General features: G+C 38.3%; 1 protein-coding gene and 3 long non-coding RNA genes across 7 annotated transcripts in view; 3 read left to right on the forward strand and 1 right to left on the reverse strand.

The window, feature by feature from the left end:
• The window catches only part of LOC127650363 (major histocompatibility complex class I-related gene protein-like), a 78,244-nt gene that overhangs the window by 19,531 nt on the left and 37,354 nt on the right, over positions 1-21,359 (forward strand). The window contains exons 6-8 of one of the 4 annotated variants that reach the window (XM_052135732.1): positions 71-90; positions 691-732; positions 815-1,459. In XM_052135732.1, the coding sequence (XP_051991692.1) occupies positions 71-90; positions 691-728 (58 nt within the window). In that variant the 3' untranslated portion in view covers positions 729-732; positions 815-1,459. Of the gene's footprint in view, positions 1-70; positions 91-690; positions 733-814; positions 1,460-21,359 lie in introns of those variants that run through there. The other 3 variants (XM_052135729.1, XM_052135733.1, XM_052135731.1) reach the window with 3 other exon arrangements.
• On the reverse strand, positions 3,277-6,119 carry LOC127650367 (uncharacterized). The gene is made up of 3 exons (XR_007971436.1): positions 5,521-6,119; positions 4,383-4,475; positions 3,277-3,800 (listed from the first exon to the last, which is right to left on the reverse strand). It is a non-coding gene; the product is annotated as an uncharacterized LOC127650367 (long non-coding RNA).
• LOC127650365 (uncharacterized) lies at positions 10,389-11,536 on the forward strand. Its single transcript, XR_007971434.1, has 3 exons — positions 10,389-10,579; positions 11,163-11,334; positions 11,448-11,536. It is a non-coding gene; the product is annotated as an uncharacterized LOC127650365 (long non-coding RNA).
• LOC127650366 (uncharacterized) lies at positions 11,572-12,289 on the forward strand. The gene is made up of 3 exons (XR_007971435.1): positions 11,572-11,595; positions 11,700-11,767; positions 11,923-12,289. It is a non-coding gene; the product is annotated as an uncharacterized LOC127650366 (long non-coding RNA).

A 21,359-nucleotide genomic window follows, 5' to 3' on the forward strand; every position in this document is an offset into this window, starting at 1 on the left:
TGGCAGTTTTAGTTTTGATAGTTCATATTTTGTTGATGTGTGAAATTAATGAGCTCCTCTGTTTGTTTTCAGACTTCAAACCTGTCAGCGGTAAGTTTCTCATCATAACCTCTATTAGATGTAAATATATAAAGATGGCACTGATGTGATTTACAGGATATTAATATGTTCATATATCTACACTGAAACATTTAAACTAAATATTAATGTTGTAATATTTGTAGATTTAATGGTTTGTTTCCAGTCTAAAACATTTAATATCACTAAATCAACCCGACAACATTCACCTCACACACTCACACAGACACACACTTTTTTAGTAAAATATACATTATATTGTGTTGTTTATTTTGTATAATATTGTAGTCGGCTGCATAATACAATGACTTTAAGCCTCAGCAGCCTCTAATAACCGGCCGCTATAAGGCAGTGCTACAGGACAACATTTAACAGACATTCACGCATATGACAAAAAGAACTAATTGAACTCAATAAGACAATATATATTTACATGACAGTGGATATTACATCACCTACTTAATATTCATGAACCAAACTGATACTTTTTATAATGTGTCAAACACTTTCCAGATTGCTCCTATTCATCTGATGACTTGAATATATGAATTATGCATGTATAAATATGTGATGTGATCATCTAAACGGTCTCTTGTATATTTTCTGTTCTAGGATCTGATGATGGTTCAAACAGTTCAGCTCCTGCATAAAGATGTAAGTGTAATTGTTCATAAGTGCAAATGTCTCAGTCATGTGAAATTAACTGAATTTAATTGATATTTTACTGTCATTTTAGGAGACATCAGATGCGTGAGAGGGATGAAGTTAACCTGCTGTCAGTCTTATCTATAAAATGTCTCACGCACAGGATCAGATTTATGGATCAATTAAATACAATTAAATGTTTTTATTAGTTTGTGGTGGGATTGATCTGTTTATGATTTATCATAAGTTAATATTTCATAAAAAAAATTATTCATCTGAACTTTTGAGATGTAGAAATATGGCACATTGATCTTGGACTTGTAAATATTTGACTTCATTCACATTAAAAATAATAAAAATGATTAATCCGCAGGTTTGATTAGATGTCAGGTCAGTTCTGACCCTGAAAAAATAAATAATTAGAAACTAGTTTATTAAATTAGAAACACCCCATTGAAATATTCTGTTTTTTAATCTAAGAAGATTTAATTGTTGATTTAATACAAGTTAATCTGGATTGAATTATTTATGGATTATGTGCCATCATGTAATCTTCATGTTTTATGGGATTCATCGTCTTTTTCTGTCTGTAAATTTCCTTCTTTTTGTTTTAAATAAATTAGTTGATAAACTGTTCTACAGAATAATAATTAATAATTTTAATTTTAACAATGTTACTCTGTTAAAACATTACATGACTATCTGTTCCTATTAATAACAGTAAAATAAATATTTCCTTTATTTGAGGTTACAAAGTCTAAATTCAGTGAACATGAATGTTTTATTGATTGTCTGAAAGTTTAAATGTAATTTTGATTCTTTGAAAATAAACGACCTCAGAAAGGAGAAATTGTTGAATGTCTTTCTGTAATAAAGTCGTTTTTATTTCCAAACACAAATCTAGAGTTCATGAAACCGGTTTTATAATCTACTATGAAAATATGACACATAACATAAATATTTGAATTGCATATTTTAACTTTATATTGTGCAAAATACATTTTCACTTTACAACGGATTTTCACTGTATACTAAACATCTGATCAGAGCATTTTAGAAACAACTGCAACTTCATACAGAATTACAAGAATACGGGACGTTTAAACCTGCTGTCTATATGTATAAATTAATGTTGTCACACTAGATCACCACCTCACTAGCCGATACTATAATGCAGGATAAATCTATGAATTCTTGAGTTACATGAAATCATTTACATTTAATTAAATCCACTAATCAACGGTTGCTCCTCATGCAGTTGAATGTTTGAGCATTACAGCACTATGAAATGTAACTGTGAAAGTTGTGCAGTTTATATGAAATATGACAATTAGTATAATAAAGTGACATGATGGAAGAGTCACTGTTCAGCTGCTCAGATGTGGGACATAAAATATATATTATTAGTGCTTTGTAAGTTTTACTGAGTTTTTCGGGTCATAAACGGCACATTATTGAAAGTTTCGAAAAGACTGAACCGCAACACACGCCCCTCTATAACCCCAGCAGCCTGCCATCACTTACAAATGCAGCCCCTTGAGCTCTTTACACACACTACACTGAGAAAAACAATAAGTAGAATTTACTCAATTTTAATAAGGCAAGTTTTTGCACTGATATTTTTCAAGTAAATTTCACATTTATGTAAATTATCTACTTAACTAAGCCGAGTAAAATTAACAAAGTGAAAAAGTACATATAACTTGGCCTGTTCAATTATATTGAGTAATTTTTACTTACAAATCTGATGTAATTAATATAATTAAGTAAAACCATTTGCTATTTTAAATGCATTTTACTTGTTTTATGCAGTGCTGGTAATTATTCTAAATTAAATGTTACTCTTATAATGTGACAATAATACTGTGACAATGTGCAGTTAAGAGTAATTTATTATGAAATAAGCATCATCTACAGAAACCTATAATGCTTAAGATCACTCTGGAGTTTATCTTCGCTCAAGCTGATTAAACCTTTACTTTCAATGATACATTAAATGCATAATATAGAACGCTAAAATTAGCAGTTGCATCAAACAGGTTTTTCCTCAAGGGTACAGTTCTGCAGTCACAAAATGAGTGAGTCAACAAAGCAGATAAATCCCTATGAAGATCTACGATACAAAAACATGTAACTTAAGTCAAGTTAATTCTAAATCTCAGTATCAAAACATGACATTAAAGGATTAGTTCACCTCAAAATGAAAATTTCCTAATAATTTACTCACCCCAATGCCATCCAAGATATCCATGTCTTATATCCATTGAATACTGCATTGATTTGGACTTCAAAACCGTGGTTGCCATTGAAGTCCATTATTCAAAGAAAAATCCAGAAATGTTTTCCTCAAAAAACTTAATTTCTCTTCCACTGAGGAAAGAAAGACATGGATATCTTGGATGGCATTGGGGTGAGTAAATTATTAGGAGATTTTCATTTTGAGGTGAACTAATCCTTTAACAAACTGCTGTCACAAATAAAACTTGCTAACCAAGCCCCCACCCCCTACCCTTAAAAAGGAAACTCATAAAGTCCTTGCCCAAGTGCATTTAGAAAGCCTTTTTAAGCTAATAAAAAATCTGAAATACAAATCCTGCAAATTGTAAATATAAAAACATTTGTACAAAACAGTTATCAAATGAGGCAACCATTATCAACTCAGTTGAATGCACATCTGTTATGTTAACAACAAATAAAAATATAAATGTAAAGGTTGCACACAATGAACATTTTGGAGCAAGAGTCAACAAGGCAGATCAATGCCTATGAACATCCATGGAAATATTTCAAGCAAGCAGCTTATTTTTCAAAGATCGTACTTTAGGAGAGAGCTTCAGACCATCAAGATCCAGAAACAGTTTCTGGAAAACCTCAAAAGTGTACTTCAGCTTGGAGGGATACTGAAGATTTAAGGCATATACCAGTCCCATCAGGAGAGCACAAGCTTTTGCAGTATTTCCGCATTTAGTTAGGACCTTGCTTCCTTCAAGCACAATGGACACCACTGGCTCTCCGTCTCCGTTTCCATGGACAAGAATCATCAGGACATCTTCCGTGAAGTTTTCTTGATCGTCATCCTTATGCAATCCAGGAGGATGAGGGAAAAAACAAATTTAAAAGGTTAATACCCTCATAAGCTTTAATGTTGTATAAACATAAAAAAAAAGGTTTAGGACAATTTTACATCTTTCCACATGACAAGTTGGAGCAGCCTACCAGGCTTTGCGGTCTTGTGTTACCAATATGAGAATGACTGGGCTTCGGTGATTGGGAAATTAGTAATTTTTACTTAAGAAGCCATCACCAATTTCATCCAAAAATAGAAATTTGGAACTTATTCACCCACCCTTGTATTGTTTCAACATCCAATCAAATAAACATCCAATATCCACTGACCCCATGTAACACGCACTTGAGGAGAATGGTTTAAAAGGGTTAGTTCACCCAAAAATAAAAAATTCTTTCATTATTTACTCAACCTCATATTTTTGATGAAAACCGAGCTAACAATCTGAACTAACATTTTAGCTGTAAATATTTACTCTTTTCATTTTTGGGTGTACCATCTCTATAAATATGAATCTTTCATTTCTAACACTTTGAATATCTTATGTGGCAGATTGGATAGAAATTATTAGCATGACATGTCTGGGACTTACACTGCCGTCTTTGAAAAGATTCTCCTCCACCTCACTAAGATATTCAATGAGACTGCGGATCACGGCATCTCGTCTTTTCTCAATGGTGTGACCCTGGGAAGAGATTTATTTCTAATAATCAATACTAAATAATTGTCATTTGACAAACTTTTTTCAATTTTTAAGATTTATAAAAGTTAACATTTTAAAAAAGTTTTGAAGGGTTTCAGTAAGTAAAATAGTCAGAAAAACAGATGGAGGGACAGATAGAAGAGTGTGGCGGAATGGGTGTTATCGAGCGGCATTTGTAAATGATGATCCACCACATTTTAGCAGCCAATACACAAATCAACATAACAGAATATCAACAGAGGTGTAAAGTCCAGGGGTCAGAAAGGGAAAGCCCTGCCATATGTTTATTCCACCCATGGCTGGAAAACTGTGCTAATTAGCAAATCCAGGTGATTGGAACAAAATACTGAGGAGGACTTTTACTTTCTGAACCTGGACTTTAAACCTCTGTTCATACAGCTACTTTTTTGCATACCTGAAGCAATGCACTGAGCCGTGACTGTATCTTCACTCCTGCAACACCTCCCTTAGCTTTCAAAAGCTCCAAGATTCTTGGTGTGTAGCCATCTAGTTTGTACATAAAGGTTTGCTCAGGGGCACAGCAGTAATTCTTCGAATTCCTCCTTAATCTGTAAAGAGTTAAATAATTCATACACAAAAAATCCTTATATGGACATCAAACAATCAAAATATAACACCTACAATAATGTAACTTACCTGTGCTTCTGTGAATAAAGCAGGCCATCTCTCCTGGCAATCTTTAATTGGTGGGCTGAGATTGACAACTTCATGCCTAAATGATAGGGCCTGTGTAAAGTCCAATGACTCTCTGTGGTTTTGGACAAATGAGAGTGAAGGGCACTCCAGGTCCTTAAGCAACAAGGACAATCTGAGTAAGGGCAAGGAATTGAGTGGTTTTGTGTGCTGTGCCCGTGCTTCAGTCTGTAATGTTTTAAAAGGTCAGATCTTTTCAATGTAGTATAGTTACATGTTTTGCACAACCACCTCATGTGAAAATTAATGAAGATTTGATTGAAGAAAGTTCATTCTGTAATGCTTGAATCAATATAAAAAAAAAACATTGTACCCCTGTGTGGACTTAAGGAGAACAATTCAGTGTGTTCGGTCTCTCTCTTTGTCCGGTTTACAGCAATGAGGCCACAAAGGAGTATGCAGTTTGCATTTGAGAAATATTCTGAAATTAAGAAAAGAGAAAACAAACAATCAGTAAACAGCAAATACTGTTAAATTAAAAGTTGATTAATTTGCATTCACATTATTAATTTCACACATACCAAATCATATCAAAAACATTAAAACATCCTGCATGACCTTACTCTCATAGCCATTTCCTCACATTAATGCACACAGCATGCAGATAAATATATCATGGCAACGAATTAGGAATTTGAGAGTACTAATTTTTTACTCGTCTTGATTTAAATAAGGCAACGAATTATGGTGGTAGCTTCACTATTTCGTGTGTGTGTGTGTGTGTGTGTGTGTGTTGGGACTCGGGAGGCGGGCTGCTAAATGTCAAGGGCTGGGAAGAGATGGAAGAGATGGATGCAGAACAACGCGGTAGTACAGTGTGTGTGTGTGTGTGTGTGTGTGTGTGTGACAGAGAGAGACAAATATAAAAAGCTTTAAGTAGACTCTAATATAATATAATCATAATTATATTGTTTATTCAACTTATTAAAATATTTGACTTTACTGCCACTATCTCTTTCTCCTTTCCTATCATAGTTGTATAGTGTGTGATTTGCAAAATACATAACGTTATCATAGCCTACATCACATATCACAGGGTGACCAGACATCCCGGTTTCAGGGAACAGTCCCTGTTTTTGGTTGCCTGTCCCTGTCTAAATACAGAAAAAACTAACTTACCTCTGTCCCCGTTTTGTTTTTGAAGACACAACATTAGGTTTTTCAATCAGATTGATAGTCAAAATGTCCCAGTGTTTCCCCCTTTTATGGGATAATGGCCACTTTATATCATATATCAGAATATTCTATTACTGTTAAGCCCACTATGAATAATAAAATACGCCGAACCATGTGTCCTCTATCATAGCTACCTGTATGACATTTGCAGAAAAAAACCCCCGCGTGAAAATCAGTTCGGTATGATTAATTAAATGCGCTGACAGCTCATTGCACCTGCTAAACAGATTACACTGAGTGGAGCGGGTGACGGTCTAAAATGGCGGCCCCACGGGGCGTCTATCTAAATGATGTTACACCTAGTAAAGGAGTTCTGGTGAAACTGACTGTTTACCGTTCGAAATTAATAAATAAATGCGCTGGCTACATCAGCTGTGAGTAACCATAGCAACAGGCAGTCAAAGTATCCGTTAACAATTTAAAAAACTGTTCTACGAGCTGAGCGGACTATATCTTTGGTTGCTAAATAAACCGTCAGAGCGTAACCAGGAATCCAAGTTATTGTTTGTAAAAACTTTAGATTTCGATTGTAAAACTAATTAAAATATAAACTGATGTTTTAAAAATGTGTTATTTGGCAAGTGACCATGGTATAAGCGGGTCAATGCCCTTCGAGGTGTCCATAGTCTAAAGTTAGGTATTAACTTGATGGACTTCGGCGGAGGCAACTGTCCTCCGCACGACGCCAGCCGTCCATTAACGCTAAAGCCCATGGTGCAGGTTTTTTTTTTTTGGCAATTTTCTAGTTGGTAATAAACATTTAAACAGTTATCCATTGTATTTGATGTTGTAGGGTACTACAAAAAAGAAATATAATACGGAAAAGTAGGTGATATGTTAGCTTTTAGCTACAGCTTAGCGATTATTCTTATTTCTCCCACAATGCATTCCATGACGCCACATGAGGTACTCGCTGACTGTTAGATCGACAGAAGAAAGCCCGCTGCCCACTCTTACAATTGAGGGAGAGTGAGACGAGGAGTAGCTAACTAGTGAAAGAGTGACAGTGACAGATTATAGTAAGTAGATAGATAGATAGATAGAATAGCATAGCATAGATAGAATAGCATAGATAGTGAGAGATAGCATAGCATAACAGATAGCTTAGAGATAGATAAAGAGTAGATCATAAATAACGCTAGTCAAAATGGTTTATTACTGTGTTTGTAGTGGTGCAAGAACTCCAGCAAAACTGGACATAGGGTCCATTCCTTCCCCAAGGACAAAGGGATCTTCCGAGCTGGGTGCAGTTTGTGAAGATTAGGCGGGCAGATTTTTCAGCTAGCTCTGTCACCGCCTACTCGAGAATATGCAGCGCGATTTCAAAGAGGAGGATTACCACTCAGGGATGCTAAAATGGTCTCACTTGGATTAAAGAGTGAGAGGAGTGCTAAATTACTTCCTACCGCCGTCGCCTGTGAACGCAAACCTCTCTGCTTGCCCCGCCCCGAGGTCGAGAGACACCGCCTGTCGCAAGCTGAGAAATTGCCACGGTAAGCATCATGCTAACGCTAATGTTTACAAGCTGCGTGTTAGCTAGCTCTGTGTGTATTTTGTATACCGTGTTCCCTTTGACACAGCCTCCACTAACTTACAAGCACCGATCACTCTGACATTAGAAGAGCATATTTCGTGATTCACTAATAAAAATTAGAATAATAACAAAATTGCCCTGAAGTAAAAGTCCATATCATCATGAAAGCTTTATGGCTGTGCCATAGGTTATTGTTTCCACTGGGAAACTAACGCTAGTTGTAGCACACACGCCCCATTTTATTGATGGACTTATGAAATGACTGGGAATATTTACTTATCTTCTTGGAATTTCAAAGATGATAAGTAAATAATTCTCAGTACTTCCAAGTTGAAAATAAATGATTAAATGTTTCCATGTACTCCTGCAATGTGCTTGTACACCCAATGTGCTTAGTGAATCACTGTTCTAAGTATTCATAGTATACCCACCTCTTATTTCACCACTACACTCATTTGCATTTTGCTGACCCTTTTTCATATTTGTTTTCGCAAGATGTTGACAGACGCCTCACAGCAGGAGACTGTGGACAGTGTAGACACTGTGGAGAGTGTCGATACTGGGGATCAGCCCTTGCCCTCCTCCACTTCTGACGCTGGGACACAGTGTTCTTTGAAGCCCCGATGGTCTCACGGTAAAACTTGGGTATTTTAAGGGGTAGTTATTAGATATAGTCTCTAAAACATTGCCAGTATCTATGCAATCAGAACATTTCCATACACATTGATTAAATTAATACATAGCCTACACCAAAAAACATACCAGTTTAGATTTGCCATGATTGTCTCATGTTTGGGTATGTTTACTGCCTCTCCACAGCTGTGCAGGTTAACCTGAAGCCCAAGATGGTCAGCGTGGGCACACAGACATCATTCGCACACAAACCTCCACTCTTGCTAGTCCTGAACAGACAGATGAAGATGATGATAATGCCTCTGTCATCAGTGACTTATCGTGGGTGCCCAAGAGCCGATGCATGAGGAAGACTTGTTTGATGAGGAGCCACCTTACACGCAGTGACCCCCATCACAAGTGAGATAGTTTAAAACCAACATAGACCATTTTGAATGCTCATTTTTGTGTACTGTAGCTTTGGTAGTTTGAATGCCCCCCAACAACAATTTTTTTTGTTCTTGTAGTGGCATTGACAAATTCATTGTTTGCCAAGAGGAGCTGATGGGCCTTTTGTCATCTGTCCAGCCTGTTGTGAGAGGTCAGATAGTAGCATCGTGCAGCAGGAAGGAACTTTTCTTAAGATCAAGCAGGTACGGTTTTGTTTACGCAGCAGGCCATCTGATTAGAAAATCAGAATATCTAATTACAATCTGATAGCTCTGACTGTCTTGCCAGTTAATTTAATTTACAATGTATGTACCAGGCTGGCTTTAGTCTATTGGTTTGTGATGGCATCATATTTGAGTGTTATACTGTATTGGTCATGTGTGTTTCATTGAAAACATGAAACCTTTGACCAGTAATGTACAGTACCTAATCTATATTGAATCCTGATATACTGTTGATTACACTTCTTTTTTTTTTTTTTTTTTTACATTATCTAGGTCTGTGCATCATGTGGCTACCACCGTTTCTGGCAAAACCAGCCAATGCTCCACAGGAACATGCCGACCTGCGACCTCCTGTTAAGCGGGGCCATTCATTTCACTGGATGTTTGGCCACCCAGACATTAAGAATGTTGACTCTGTTTGGCCTGCAGTGCATCAGTGCGAGCAGTTACTTTGCCATCAGCGCCGCTACACCATCCCTGTAATCGCTCAGGCCTGGCAAAACGATCAAGCTTAAGAATTTTAGTGACCTACGGGCAATGGATGGCGGGCTAGTTCTTGCTGGTGACTGCAGGTAAACCAGTGTGAGAGCTCATAGACCAGTTGCACATTTTGATTTTTTTATTTGTTATCATGTAGGGTGGCTTTAGTTGGCATTTGCAGATGACATGGTGGATTGTCTTTACAGACCTTGGTTATTAAAAACTTGAAACCTAATTCAAATTTGTAATTAATTCCAGGTCAGATTCTCCTGGGCACTGCGTGAAGTATGGATCCTACTCTCTGATCGAGGACAGAGTGAACAAGGTGGTGGATGTTCAGCTTGTTCAGGTAAACCTGATGTTATTAGACAAAGAAATGAACTCTGCAATTTAGTAAACTGATTGTATATTAATATAACATCTTTCCACTAGTACAACGATGCTTAGAGCTTTGTGTATTGCCTAACTAGAGTACAGTGTATCGTAATGCTTGGACCAGCAACGCGCCGGTTCATTCACGCCTCCTTCAACAACACCAGCATTTTACACTTACACTGTTATGTCATGTTGCAGAGCTCAGAGGTCCCCAACAGCTCATGGTGTGAGCTTGAAGGGCTCAAGCGCAGTGTTGGCCTGCTGAGGGAAAGGACCTGCATTTAGCAACGCTGATCACGGACCGTCATCGCCAGGTATTTACAATAAAAATGCAGTATAGAATGTAAACATCTGAATTGCACTGAAGCTGGATGTTTGTGGTTTGCTGATACACGGAGGGCCACACAGGTCAATCATCCACAAAAGTTTGTTTATTTCTCCTTAGGTTGCCAAATGGGTGAGAGAGGAGCTGAGCCCTGAAGGGACACGGCATTATTTTGATGTGTGGCACATTGCCAAAAGTATGTATCCATTGTTGGAACCTTGAAGCAGTTTTTGTTAGTGCATATCAATTAATACCATTTGTTCTAAAACAGGTCTGGGGAAGGCATTGGATGCAGCTTCAAAAGAGTGTGACCAACTACAGCTGTGGAGGCCTGCTATAGTGAATCACCTCTATTGGACTGCAGCCTCAACCCCAGACGGCAACCCAGCAGTCATGGAGGCTAAATGGAAAAGTTTAGTCAACCACATCCAGGACATCCATGACCATGACACCCTGCTTTCTCCAGTTGTGCCCATGGCCCTAGACGGGATCAGCACAAAGAGTGGCTGACCCAGGTACAGTACACAGCATGTGGTATTATGTACGCCTACAGTTTTGTTGTATTTGCTGTCTGAGTGCTTGACATGTGACCTATGATGATTAAATTATTTTTCATTCCTGGCAATCTCAACATTCTGTTTACTGTTTATGTTGCTATAATTCATATGCAGGACCATTTCATGTGTTTCCATTAAAAAGAATTTTGTCTGAATCTATCTTGTCTATTTATACGCTTTCCATCTGTGTGTCTGTCTGCCTCCCTGTCTTGGTCTTTGCAGGCTCATTGGCAGCAGTAAAGTTGGAGAACATAATCACGAGGACTGCCTTACTGAAAGATGTTCGACAGCTGTCTCCACAGCATCAGACATTCTCCCTTGAGGCTTACCACTCCCTCATCTTGCACTTCGCACCCAAGCACACAGGGTTTTCATACGTTGGGATGTATAGCAGGTCAGTGCTATCCAAGGAATAATACAGCCAATTATTATGCCTTTTATAGTAATAATAGTACCTATTATCATGCCTATTGTAGTAAAAAAAATCTCAAATGTGTTATTTTGTAGGCTTCTCTTAGCGGCGCTGCATTACAATCACAATGCCAACCGCGAGACAGCACGGAAAAGTGATGGGACGGAGAAGTACTGTGTGCGGTATCCGGCTTCAGAAAAGGTGCCCATGTGGTGCGCCCCATCAAAGAGGCAGCCTCATACGGTAAGCAGTGTCATGCAGTTCTATCATATTTTGAGATGGCTCACGAGACATCTGTGATCAGTGGCAATGATCTTTATTCAGTATTATTATTATTATATCTGCAGGTTATGCAACATCATTGATGAAGGCCCTTCAGGAAAGCTACACCCATTCACCTGCAGCTCTTCGAGAGGTTAGCCTAATTTGTCCTCCAATGCACCCGCCCTCATCGCTAAATCCTTCGAACAGGTTCCTAAGGAGGAGGCCGCCAGCCTCTTCCTAGCCCGGCAGTCACGCTTACAAGAGAACCTAAATTCACATTATTATTATTATTATTTTTTTCCACAGACAAGTCCAATGATTTAGTTGTAAGTATTTATTTTAGTTGTTATTTATCTTCTTTCCTTCTGTCCCTGTCATCTCATTTGGTGGTGGTTTCCTGTATTCTGCATGTTTTGTGTGTTGTTGCTTTGGTTTTACTTTGCACTAAATCATTACTTTTTTTGTCTTTGTAAGTGGCATTAATTGTCGCTGTACCCCATTCAAGGGTCCTGCATGCTGCATGTCTGCTCCTCTGTCTGTTATTTGCATGAAATTTGTTTTATGTAATTCAAAATAATTTACCAATCATTTTACCTGTGCCTTGTCAACCTCTGTGTGCGGTGTTGTCTGGGTTCACTGTGTGTCAGCTTGATATGCTTTTGCATGTATCACTGCATATGCATTCATGAAAGAGTGTGAGTGTGTGAGTGACTGTGTGTGAGTAAGTGAGTGTGAGTGAGTGCGAGAACCATCAGTTGACCCTCAGGTAAGACCACACTTTTGCAGGCAAAAGAAACAATGTGCAAAGGTTTCAGGTCTAGCCCTTCATCAGTGGGCTTTTTTATATAGATTTGTTTACTTGCAACCTGTGTCTTTGTTCAGTAATCCTTGTCCTTGTTCAGTAAATGTTTAGTAACCCTTACAAGCAATGCCAATAAACTGTTTTTTCTTATTAAAATTCATGTGTTCTGTGTACTTTATAACATTTTAAGGGCAATTAGGCGATCACAACAGAATAAACAATTATTTTTATTCATTCTCATCCAAACGAGGCCATTGAAAGCCCTGATAGGTTTGGTCACCACTTTGGAAGTTTTGTCTGATGGTTGAAACCACACAAGAGGGTAGAGGCTTCCTTATACTGCTCCCTAAAACTCCATAAGCCCAGCTGTATAGCCTGCCTGTACGCAGTGTACCGGTATTGCCTAGGAATAAGTAGGAAAGATTCTTAAGTTTTAAACTCTGTAAGTAGGTTGGAAACGTCATTTGAAGCCTGTCTCTTATGCATGTTTGTGCATGCAACACATCTCCTGTCACCTATTGCTGTTGTTCAAAGGACTCAGTGTAAAAACATCGGTAAAGTAAACATAAACCATGAACATACTCGTGCGTGCTGGCTTGAAGGGGACCATGATCCTGTCTGAAGTGTGAATATGCTATTTGTAGCACAAACGGATTCAGGCAGCATGCCTCAAATCCAGGATGCTGCGTTAGGCACGTTACATCTGCTGGCCGCGGGGTGAGATCCTCGACCAAAACGCGCTCACCTCCCTACAACACAAGCTCTCCACCACAGTTTCCATGGGACGACACCGCCCACACAGACACCTGCCAAACACAGCGACACAGACGCAAACTACTCACTCCCTCTCCCGGTAAGCCTGACGGTGTCAAGGACAATCAATCACGAGGAAAACTAGTTGGCACTATCAACAATAATCACAGTGTGGCTACGGCGAAACAACATTTTCACCGGAGAAAGAGGTAAAAGCTTAGAAATAAAGCATAAAAGTTATTGTATGCACTGCTGTTCATAGACTACTAGCTCCAGCGGTCATTGCTGCATTTCTAAATGATAGCAACTCACCAGGACACTACACCAACTCTCCATTCATTCTCCTCTGACCATGCATTTATTTGTCTTTGACGGCCATCTGCTCTCGGTATTTCCTCATTCGCCCTCTCACGTCTAAACGGTTCGAAATGGTATGGCTGTGGGCCATCATAAATGTTAACTGTGGGTCTTGCCACCTCTTCCTCATCCCAGTTAGACGCCATAGTAGTCAGTGCTAGTCTGCTAGAATTAGTTCAAGTAGCTGAGAACGGCTGAGGCTACATTCCACCGCGTCTACCTCATGTGACGCCATCGCCGAATCGCGTAAAAAATAACCGCTTTACTAAAACCAAAAACTGGACTTTAACACCATTTTGGAGACATTTCTAACTTTATATACATATCTTGACTGCTTTATCTACCCATTAATCGACAGTGGTGTTTAACCTGCACCATGGGCTTTAATAACGTTACCTGACAATGGACACCTCGTCGGGCATTAACCCTTACTTAAACAAAAAGATCATGATTTAAGTATTCATGGTTTTTAGGCGTAACTTACTTGTGTGTAAAACGTAAAGTTTAAAACTGAGGAAAAAAATATGGTTAACGCGTCTTACGAAGCTAACTCGTCATTAAGAACACTAAACTTTTCAAATGTATAGAATTAAGTGATTAAGACATTTACTGAATAAATTACAAAAACAAATCCGAAATAATGCAGTTTTTTACTGTTACTTACCCGTCGAGAGCAGATGGAGTGGAGATTGGAAATCCCTCAGTGATCGCGGGTTTTCTTCTTTCCGCGCACGCGCAGATTCCTTTCTTCAAGGACGTAAATTTTACTTGATTTTTATAATATTTGCTTCAAGTACTTGATTAATGCGTGTAAATATGGCAGAGAGTCAGAAGTCAAATTTACTTGTCTGTTGGATGTCTAATATTTACAAGTAAAAATTGAGTATATAATTAGGATTTACTTAATATTCTAAAGTTTTCATTTTTACAAAATGATTCTTAGCAAAAGATACATGATTTTTCCTGTTTTATTTACTTTGCCATAAAATCATTTTTTACAGTGTACAACAAATTTCATTTTCTCGTTTTACAGTAAATATTACATGCACTTGAAATGTTTATTCTATTTAGTTAGTAAGTTAAGGCAAGTATGACTTCACACTCAACATCAGCAGGTTACTCTTCCTGATGCCTTTCAAATGAAGTTACCAGCCAACTCCGACCGTGCTCAAAATATTACCAATGCAATCGGCGCTTTCATGGCCCTGAATATGTCCCCCTTTTCAGTGGTTGAAAACACCGGATTCAAAAATTTGCTCCGCGTCTGGAATCCAGATATGTAGTGCCAAGCCGAACGCATTTCACACAAAAGGTGTTGCCTACATTTTATGAGGAAGTGAAGGTTAAACTACAGGAGGAGTTGGATAATCCCAAATTCATTGCATTTACAGATGGGTGGACGTCCGTGCAACAGAAAGCTACATGACCATTACCGCGCACTATATTACGGATAATGGGGTAGCCTAATTTCAAACCCTGTTCTCCAGACTTGCGCTGTCTACGAAAGTCACACTAGTGAACAATTGTCAGAGATCCTACAAAAAGATTTTCACCCCACATTCGATGCTTTGCGCATACTCTAAATCTGGCTTCACAGAAGGGAATGAGTGTTAACCAACTGTCCCAGCTTTTAGGCAGAGTGAGAAAAGTGGTCACTTTTTCCATCGAAGCACTACAGCTGCAGCAGTGTTAAAGACAAAACAAGAAATGCTCCAGCTTCATTCACATAAGCTAATACAAGATATACCGACCAGGTGGAACTCAAGCCACGACATGCTTGAGCTCTACCTAGAACAGAGTGTTCAGAGGAACATCAAGGACATTGTTACTTTGTCCGATGATGACCTGAAAGTAGCTGAGGATGTGGTTCGGGCTCTCAAACCACTCAAAACAGTGGCAACTATCATGAGCACAGACCAGCTGCCAACAGTTTCAATGATAATGCCACTGAAACACACAATCTTGGCATCCATCCATCAGGCACAATGACTCAGATTCAACAGTTGTGAAAGATGTCAAAACTGCCATTGCATCTGACTTAAAAGAGAGTTACCCCTGATACTTACACAACACTAACAAATGTTCTTTATGTGAGCACTGCACTTGACCCACGTTTTCAAATCTCTGCCTTTTCTGGATGAGGCCACCTGTGGCATGATCTTCATAAGCGTGATTGACAGTATTCTGGAAGACTGTCCACCACAGGTATTTGTTAAATAGTTTTAATCTGAACAGAATTTATTTAAATAAAACGCTGTGAAAAGCACAGTGTAAATCAGTTTTATTTTAATTACATTTCAGCAATTAAATATAGCCAGATTATAAAAGTTTTAACCTTCAGAAATGTTTGTCTATTTTAGGTCGTTTTATTTATGTATTTTTTCTGGATTTCCATATTTGGATAATTCACTGTAATAATATCTGACATCATATTGCAATTGTGTTTGCTTTGATAGGCCCAGGCCTCCGGAGAGAAAGAGGAGCAATCAGAGGTGGCATCCAGCAGCAGTGACTGTCCTCCGGCAAAAAGAGCAGCAATCACTGAACTGTTTGGAAACATCTTTCCAGCGGAAAAGTCACCACCACCATCCAAGCCTTGTCTCAAGTGGTGGAGGAGGAGGTGCAACATTACAAGACAGTGCAGAACCTCCCAGTGGAGTCAAATCCACTTATGTGGTGGAAGGACAATGAGAGTCAGTTTCCCCATTTAGCCAAGTTGGCTAAACGTTACCTTGGAGTCCCAGCCACATCTGTCCCAAGTGAGAGGGTTTTCTCCACTGCAGGGGACATCATCACAGCACAGAGAGCAAGCCTGTCACCAGACATTGTGGACATGATGGTGTTCCTAAAGAAAAACTTTAAACTTACTTGAAATATGTTTACACAGAAATGTTTTATTATTTAATTTAGTTAAATTCTGAAGAATACTGTTCACAAAGAGAAAAGTTATTTACTTAGTTCATGGGTTACAGCACAGCCTGTTTCCTCAGAGTGTGGAAGACAATTTATTAGTTATTAGTTATTTGTTATTTATCACTATTTATTTATTTTCCTTACATTGTTAGTTTATGTGAACAGTTAATCTTGTTATTTAGTGTTCAAGTCAATCTAGGTAATTATGTTATTCATATCTGTTCTTTCCAGTGTTCCAAATTGTTGAACCTATAGGCGATTTAATAAATATTTGTTTTTTTCATATTTGTTTTTTCTTATTCAACACCAAACATAAAAAACATATCGAGGTATGAACCGAACCGTGGCTCAAAAATCAAGGTGTGAACCGAACCGTGGATTTTGTGTATCGTTACAGCCCTAGTGGGCAAGCTGTCCAGAACTGGTGATTTTTGAGTATGCTAACCAATGTTGATTGGTGACAAAATTGAATCGGCTGGTGAGAATGAAGTTTGGCAACTAATTTTACTATTAAGGGAAATTATTGAACTTGTTTGAACATCAATCATTTCCAGTGGTCAGGTAGGGTTTTTGAGAATTTTGATTGATGAATACCTACATTTCAGGAAACACATTTTTCCTACTCGCTGTCTCAGGCCTAAACACCTTAGCCACTACCCAGAGCTCGTTATTCGTTTTGGACCACTCATCCGTCTGTGGACTTTAAGATTAGAAAGCAAGCACATGTTTTTCAAACAGAGTGTAAGAAAATTGCATAACTTTAAAAATCTGTGCTCAACTCTCGCAGAAAGACATCAGCTTCTGCAGGCATTTCTTCGTGCTGGTGAGCTTTTCGCTCCTGCTGTTGTAGCAGAAAAGGCAACAGAGTTTGTGGTGAGTGACTACAATGATGCCATAAGTGAATCTGTATCAGGATATGATTTTCAACCTGAAAATACTTTGATTGCTCATGAGGCAACTGTAAAAGGCACAAAATACAAAAAAAATGTGTTTGTTGTCATTTGCAAAACTGATGAGGGGCTCATTGTGGGGAGGATTGTGATGACAGTCATACACAATACTGCAGTGTATTTCATCACACAACTTTTCCAAACTAGCAGTATCCATGACATGGGTATTCACTGCTTGACACCATTAATGGATACTGTTGTGTTAATCAGAATGACCTTTATTATCCCTTGTCAAAGTACACAGTGTTTGATATATCTGTAATAGTTCTTCATCATTCTTTGGTCTCAATTTAGAGCAATGTCCTCCTTAGCTGGAGAATTGAGGGAAATCATCATCAGGGCTTTGCCGGCAAATGATGAAAACACAACACAGCTTTTGATTGACAGACTTATAAACTCTGGATTGGAATCCAAAGAAGATCTTCAGTTTGTTCAACAACACGACATCAGTGACATACTGATGACAACAACACGACATCAGTGACATACTGATGACAACAACACGACAACAACACGACATCAGTGACATACTGATGACAACAACACGACAACAACACGACATCAGTGACATACTGATGACAACAACACGACAACAACACGACATCAGTGACATACTGATGACAACAACACGACATCAGTGACATACTGATGACAACAACACGACAACAACACGACATCAGTGACATACTGATGACAACAACACGACATCAGTGACATACTGATGACAACAACACGACAACAACACGACATCAGTGACATACTGATGACAACAACACGACAACAACACGACATCAGTGACATACTGATGACAACAACACGACATCAGTGACATACTAGCAACTATAAAACTCTGGAAACTTCTCAATGCTTTTAAAATGGGTAATTATAATCTCACATTTCCTCTAGTTTTACTCTCAAAAGCAAGAATATACATTTCATACATTTCTGAATGACTAAAGAGGTATAAGTGCATGTTTGGGATGTCGAGATGATTCCTAATAATTTCCAATTCATCATGGCTTAGTATTTTTCACTCAATTTCATTCAACAGAATTTGTTTGTTTGCATGCTCACTCATTCAAGTAGTAACATGAACAGTGTGAATAGTTTTAGATATAATTCACTTACATATTTTTTAAATATTGGACTGTTATGTGACATTTTTGATGTCTGAATTTGTGCAAAACTGGCCATTGTAGCAATGCATGGAATTGTATACATTCTGTATATATCAAGTTGTGTGTCTACAGATCTATCATAAGTGGATTTTAGCTGCCTTTTCAATAATTTTTGTGTGACTTAGAGACAGAAACTGTTACTTTGGATCTCACCATCATGCAGCAGCACACTCCTTCCTTACCAGGGAGCTCCTCACCACTGACATGCTCTTCTAATATGTTGTCGGTCTCTACTGACAGATAATCAAGCAGTCTTGAAGACAATCGGCCATCTATATCCCAAAGTAAGAAATCATGGACAGATGCTTTCCAGGTACCATGGCAGCACATGCCTGCAGAAATTCAGTCTGCTATCTCCTCTGGGAAGAGACCTTCACCACCAGCAACATGGCAAATGGTCAGCCAGCCCCAACACGTGCTCAATTCTTGTCAATTGTAAAGTGATTGTCCATCAGTATCCCCAGAGCTTTGCGGATTAGCTTCATGTTGGCCGAATTGTAGGGGAGGGTTACAGCTCACTTTTGGCCCAGATAAAGACGAGAATAGAGAATCTTAGTCGGACCACCAGCTTCCGACAACACCAGTCATCAGGTAATGGTGTTAAAAGAGGACCTACTGACACGTATGGTTGCACATGGTTCCAGCCTGATCTTCCTTCAGAGGAGACGGATGCCTCTGTTGAAATTAAACTCAGAAGTTAAATCCATCCTTTCCAAAGATGAAGCTATTGATTTCATCACACCACGTAGTTCAACTCCTAATGGCTCACTTCGTAGAGAAGCAAGAAGGACTAATTCTTCAAGAAAATGTAAGTTTGTCTTCATATTCATTGTGTTTGTTCTTAGTATGAATATCTGTATAAAATGGTTCACCTAAAAATGATAGTTCTCTCATCATTTACTCACCCTTATGCTCTCAAAATCATTTGACTTTCTTCTGTGGAACACAAAAGATGATATTTTAATTTAGAAATTATGTCTGTTTGTCCATACAATGCAAGTGAATGGGAACCAACATTCAAGCTGCAAAAAGGACATAAAGGCACCATTAAGGTAATGCATAAGACTCCAGTAATTTAATTAATGTCTTCTAAAGCAATCCAAATGGTTTTGGGTGAGAACAGACCAATGTAACTTATTTTCATTGTACAGCTAGAAATCGTCAGTCTCCTTGGCAAACATGAATTCAAGCTTGTTCACAATTCCTAGTGCTCTGCATATGCAGCAAGTGCTAGGAAGTGTACTTGAGCTTGAATTCATTAGTGTGCCTTGAGACTGCAATGGCAAGATGTACAGTCGAAAGTGTTTGGTCTGTTCTCACCCAAAACCAGTTGAATCACTTCAGAAGGCTGGTTAAACCACTTGACTCGTATGAATTACTTTTATCCTCAATTTATGTCCATTTTGGTGTTTGAGATTTTGGTCCTCATTCTCTTCTTGTGCACTGTATGGACAAACAGACATTACATCTCCATCAAAATGTCATATTTTGTGGTATATGTGTTTAAATGAACATAAAGGTGAGTAAATGATGAGACAATTATAATTTATATATAACAGGCCTATTGCCTCGGTACAATATTAGCAGCAGCAATTTTTTTTCTTTTTTCAAAAATTGTTATCTTTACAAATAGATGTCTGCCACTCTTGCTGACTTTGAGAAGACGGGTAACCTGCCTGTGACTGCTCGTTTTATCCTGCTTGGCAAGTATATCACATTAGATATGTCTGCATTTAGTTTCACTATAAGAAAGCTCTCAGTCTTTTGAATTGTCTGTGTTCAATTGTCATCATGTACTCACAGGCATGTTGTTACAAACACATATAACCTTCTTTCTAGGGACTGGCTCTGTCAGTTATCATTCAATATTATTTTGAAAAAAGATTCAAGGAAAGTGAATGGTAACTGATGCTGTCAGTCCCTAATATTCTGCCTACATTTCCATTTCTGGTCCACTGAAGAAATAAAGTAAAGCAGATTTGGAGCAACACAAGGGTGAGCAAATGATGACAATTTTCATTTTGGGTGAAAACACCATGTGATCTGACACTCAAAGGGCTAGCCCTTCACTGGGGGTGTGTTCAGTTATTTTCTTTGCAGAAATATTGTGGGTTCTGTTATCTTGGAAGACATGACATTGTGTGACATTGTTAGGGCTGGCATAATTTTCTCACTGTTTTTATACACCCGGCTGTCATGAGAACATAGTGTACACATTCATCTATCTATCCATTCCTTTAAGGTCCAGGTGATATTCTGGGACAATGGATGAAACGATGGATGATCAGCCTGGAAGGCCGAATAATCTGCGAGGGTGTGCAGCCGACTTTTTTAACTGGACTTGCTGCATTGTTTTCATTGTATTACATATTTAATTTGGAGTACCAAGAGGAAGCAGCATCCACACTGGAATTCCTTCAAAGGTAAAAGTTGAGAACAGACCAAAATGTAACACACTGTACAACTTGCCATTGCAGTCTCTAGGCACAATGATGATTTCAGTCCTGATTACACGTATATGACACACGCTCAGAGTGCTAGGTAGTGAAACCATGATCATCAGGGAAAATGCTGATGTCAAGATTGGTGAAAAAGGACTATCTTTAAGATGCTTTTAAATCCTTTTTGGAGATTAATATTTTGGTTTTCATTCATTGCATTGTATTGACAACCAGACATCACAATTCATCATCATCATATTAAAATATCGTTGTGTTCCACCCAAAAAAAAACGTACTTTAAAATGTACTCACCCTCATGTTGCTCAGACCCTGTACTGCTTTCTTCCAT

This window comes from Xyrauchen texanus, chromosome 10 (assembly GCF_025860055.1).
Source record: "Xyrauchen texanus isolate HMW12.3.18 chromosome 10, RBS_HiC_50CHRs, whole genome shotgun sequence".
In the NCBI taxonomy this organism is placed as follows: domain Eukaryota; kingdom Metazoa; phylum Chordata; class Actinopteri; order Cypriniformes; family Catostomidae; genus Xyrauchen; species Xyrauchen texanus.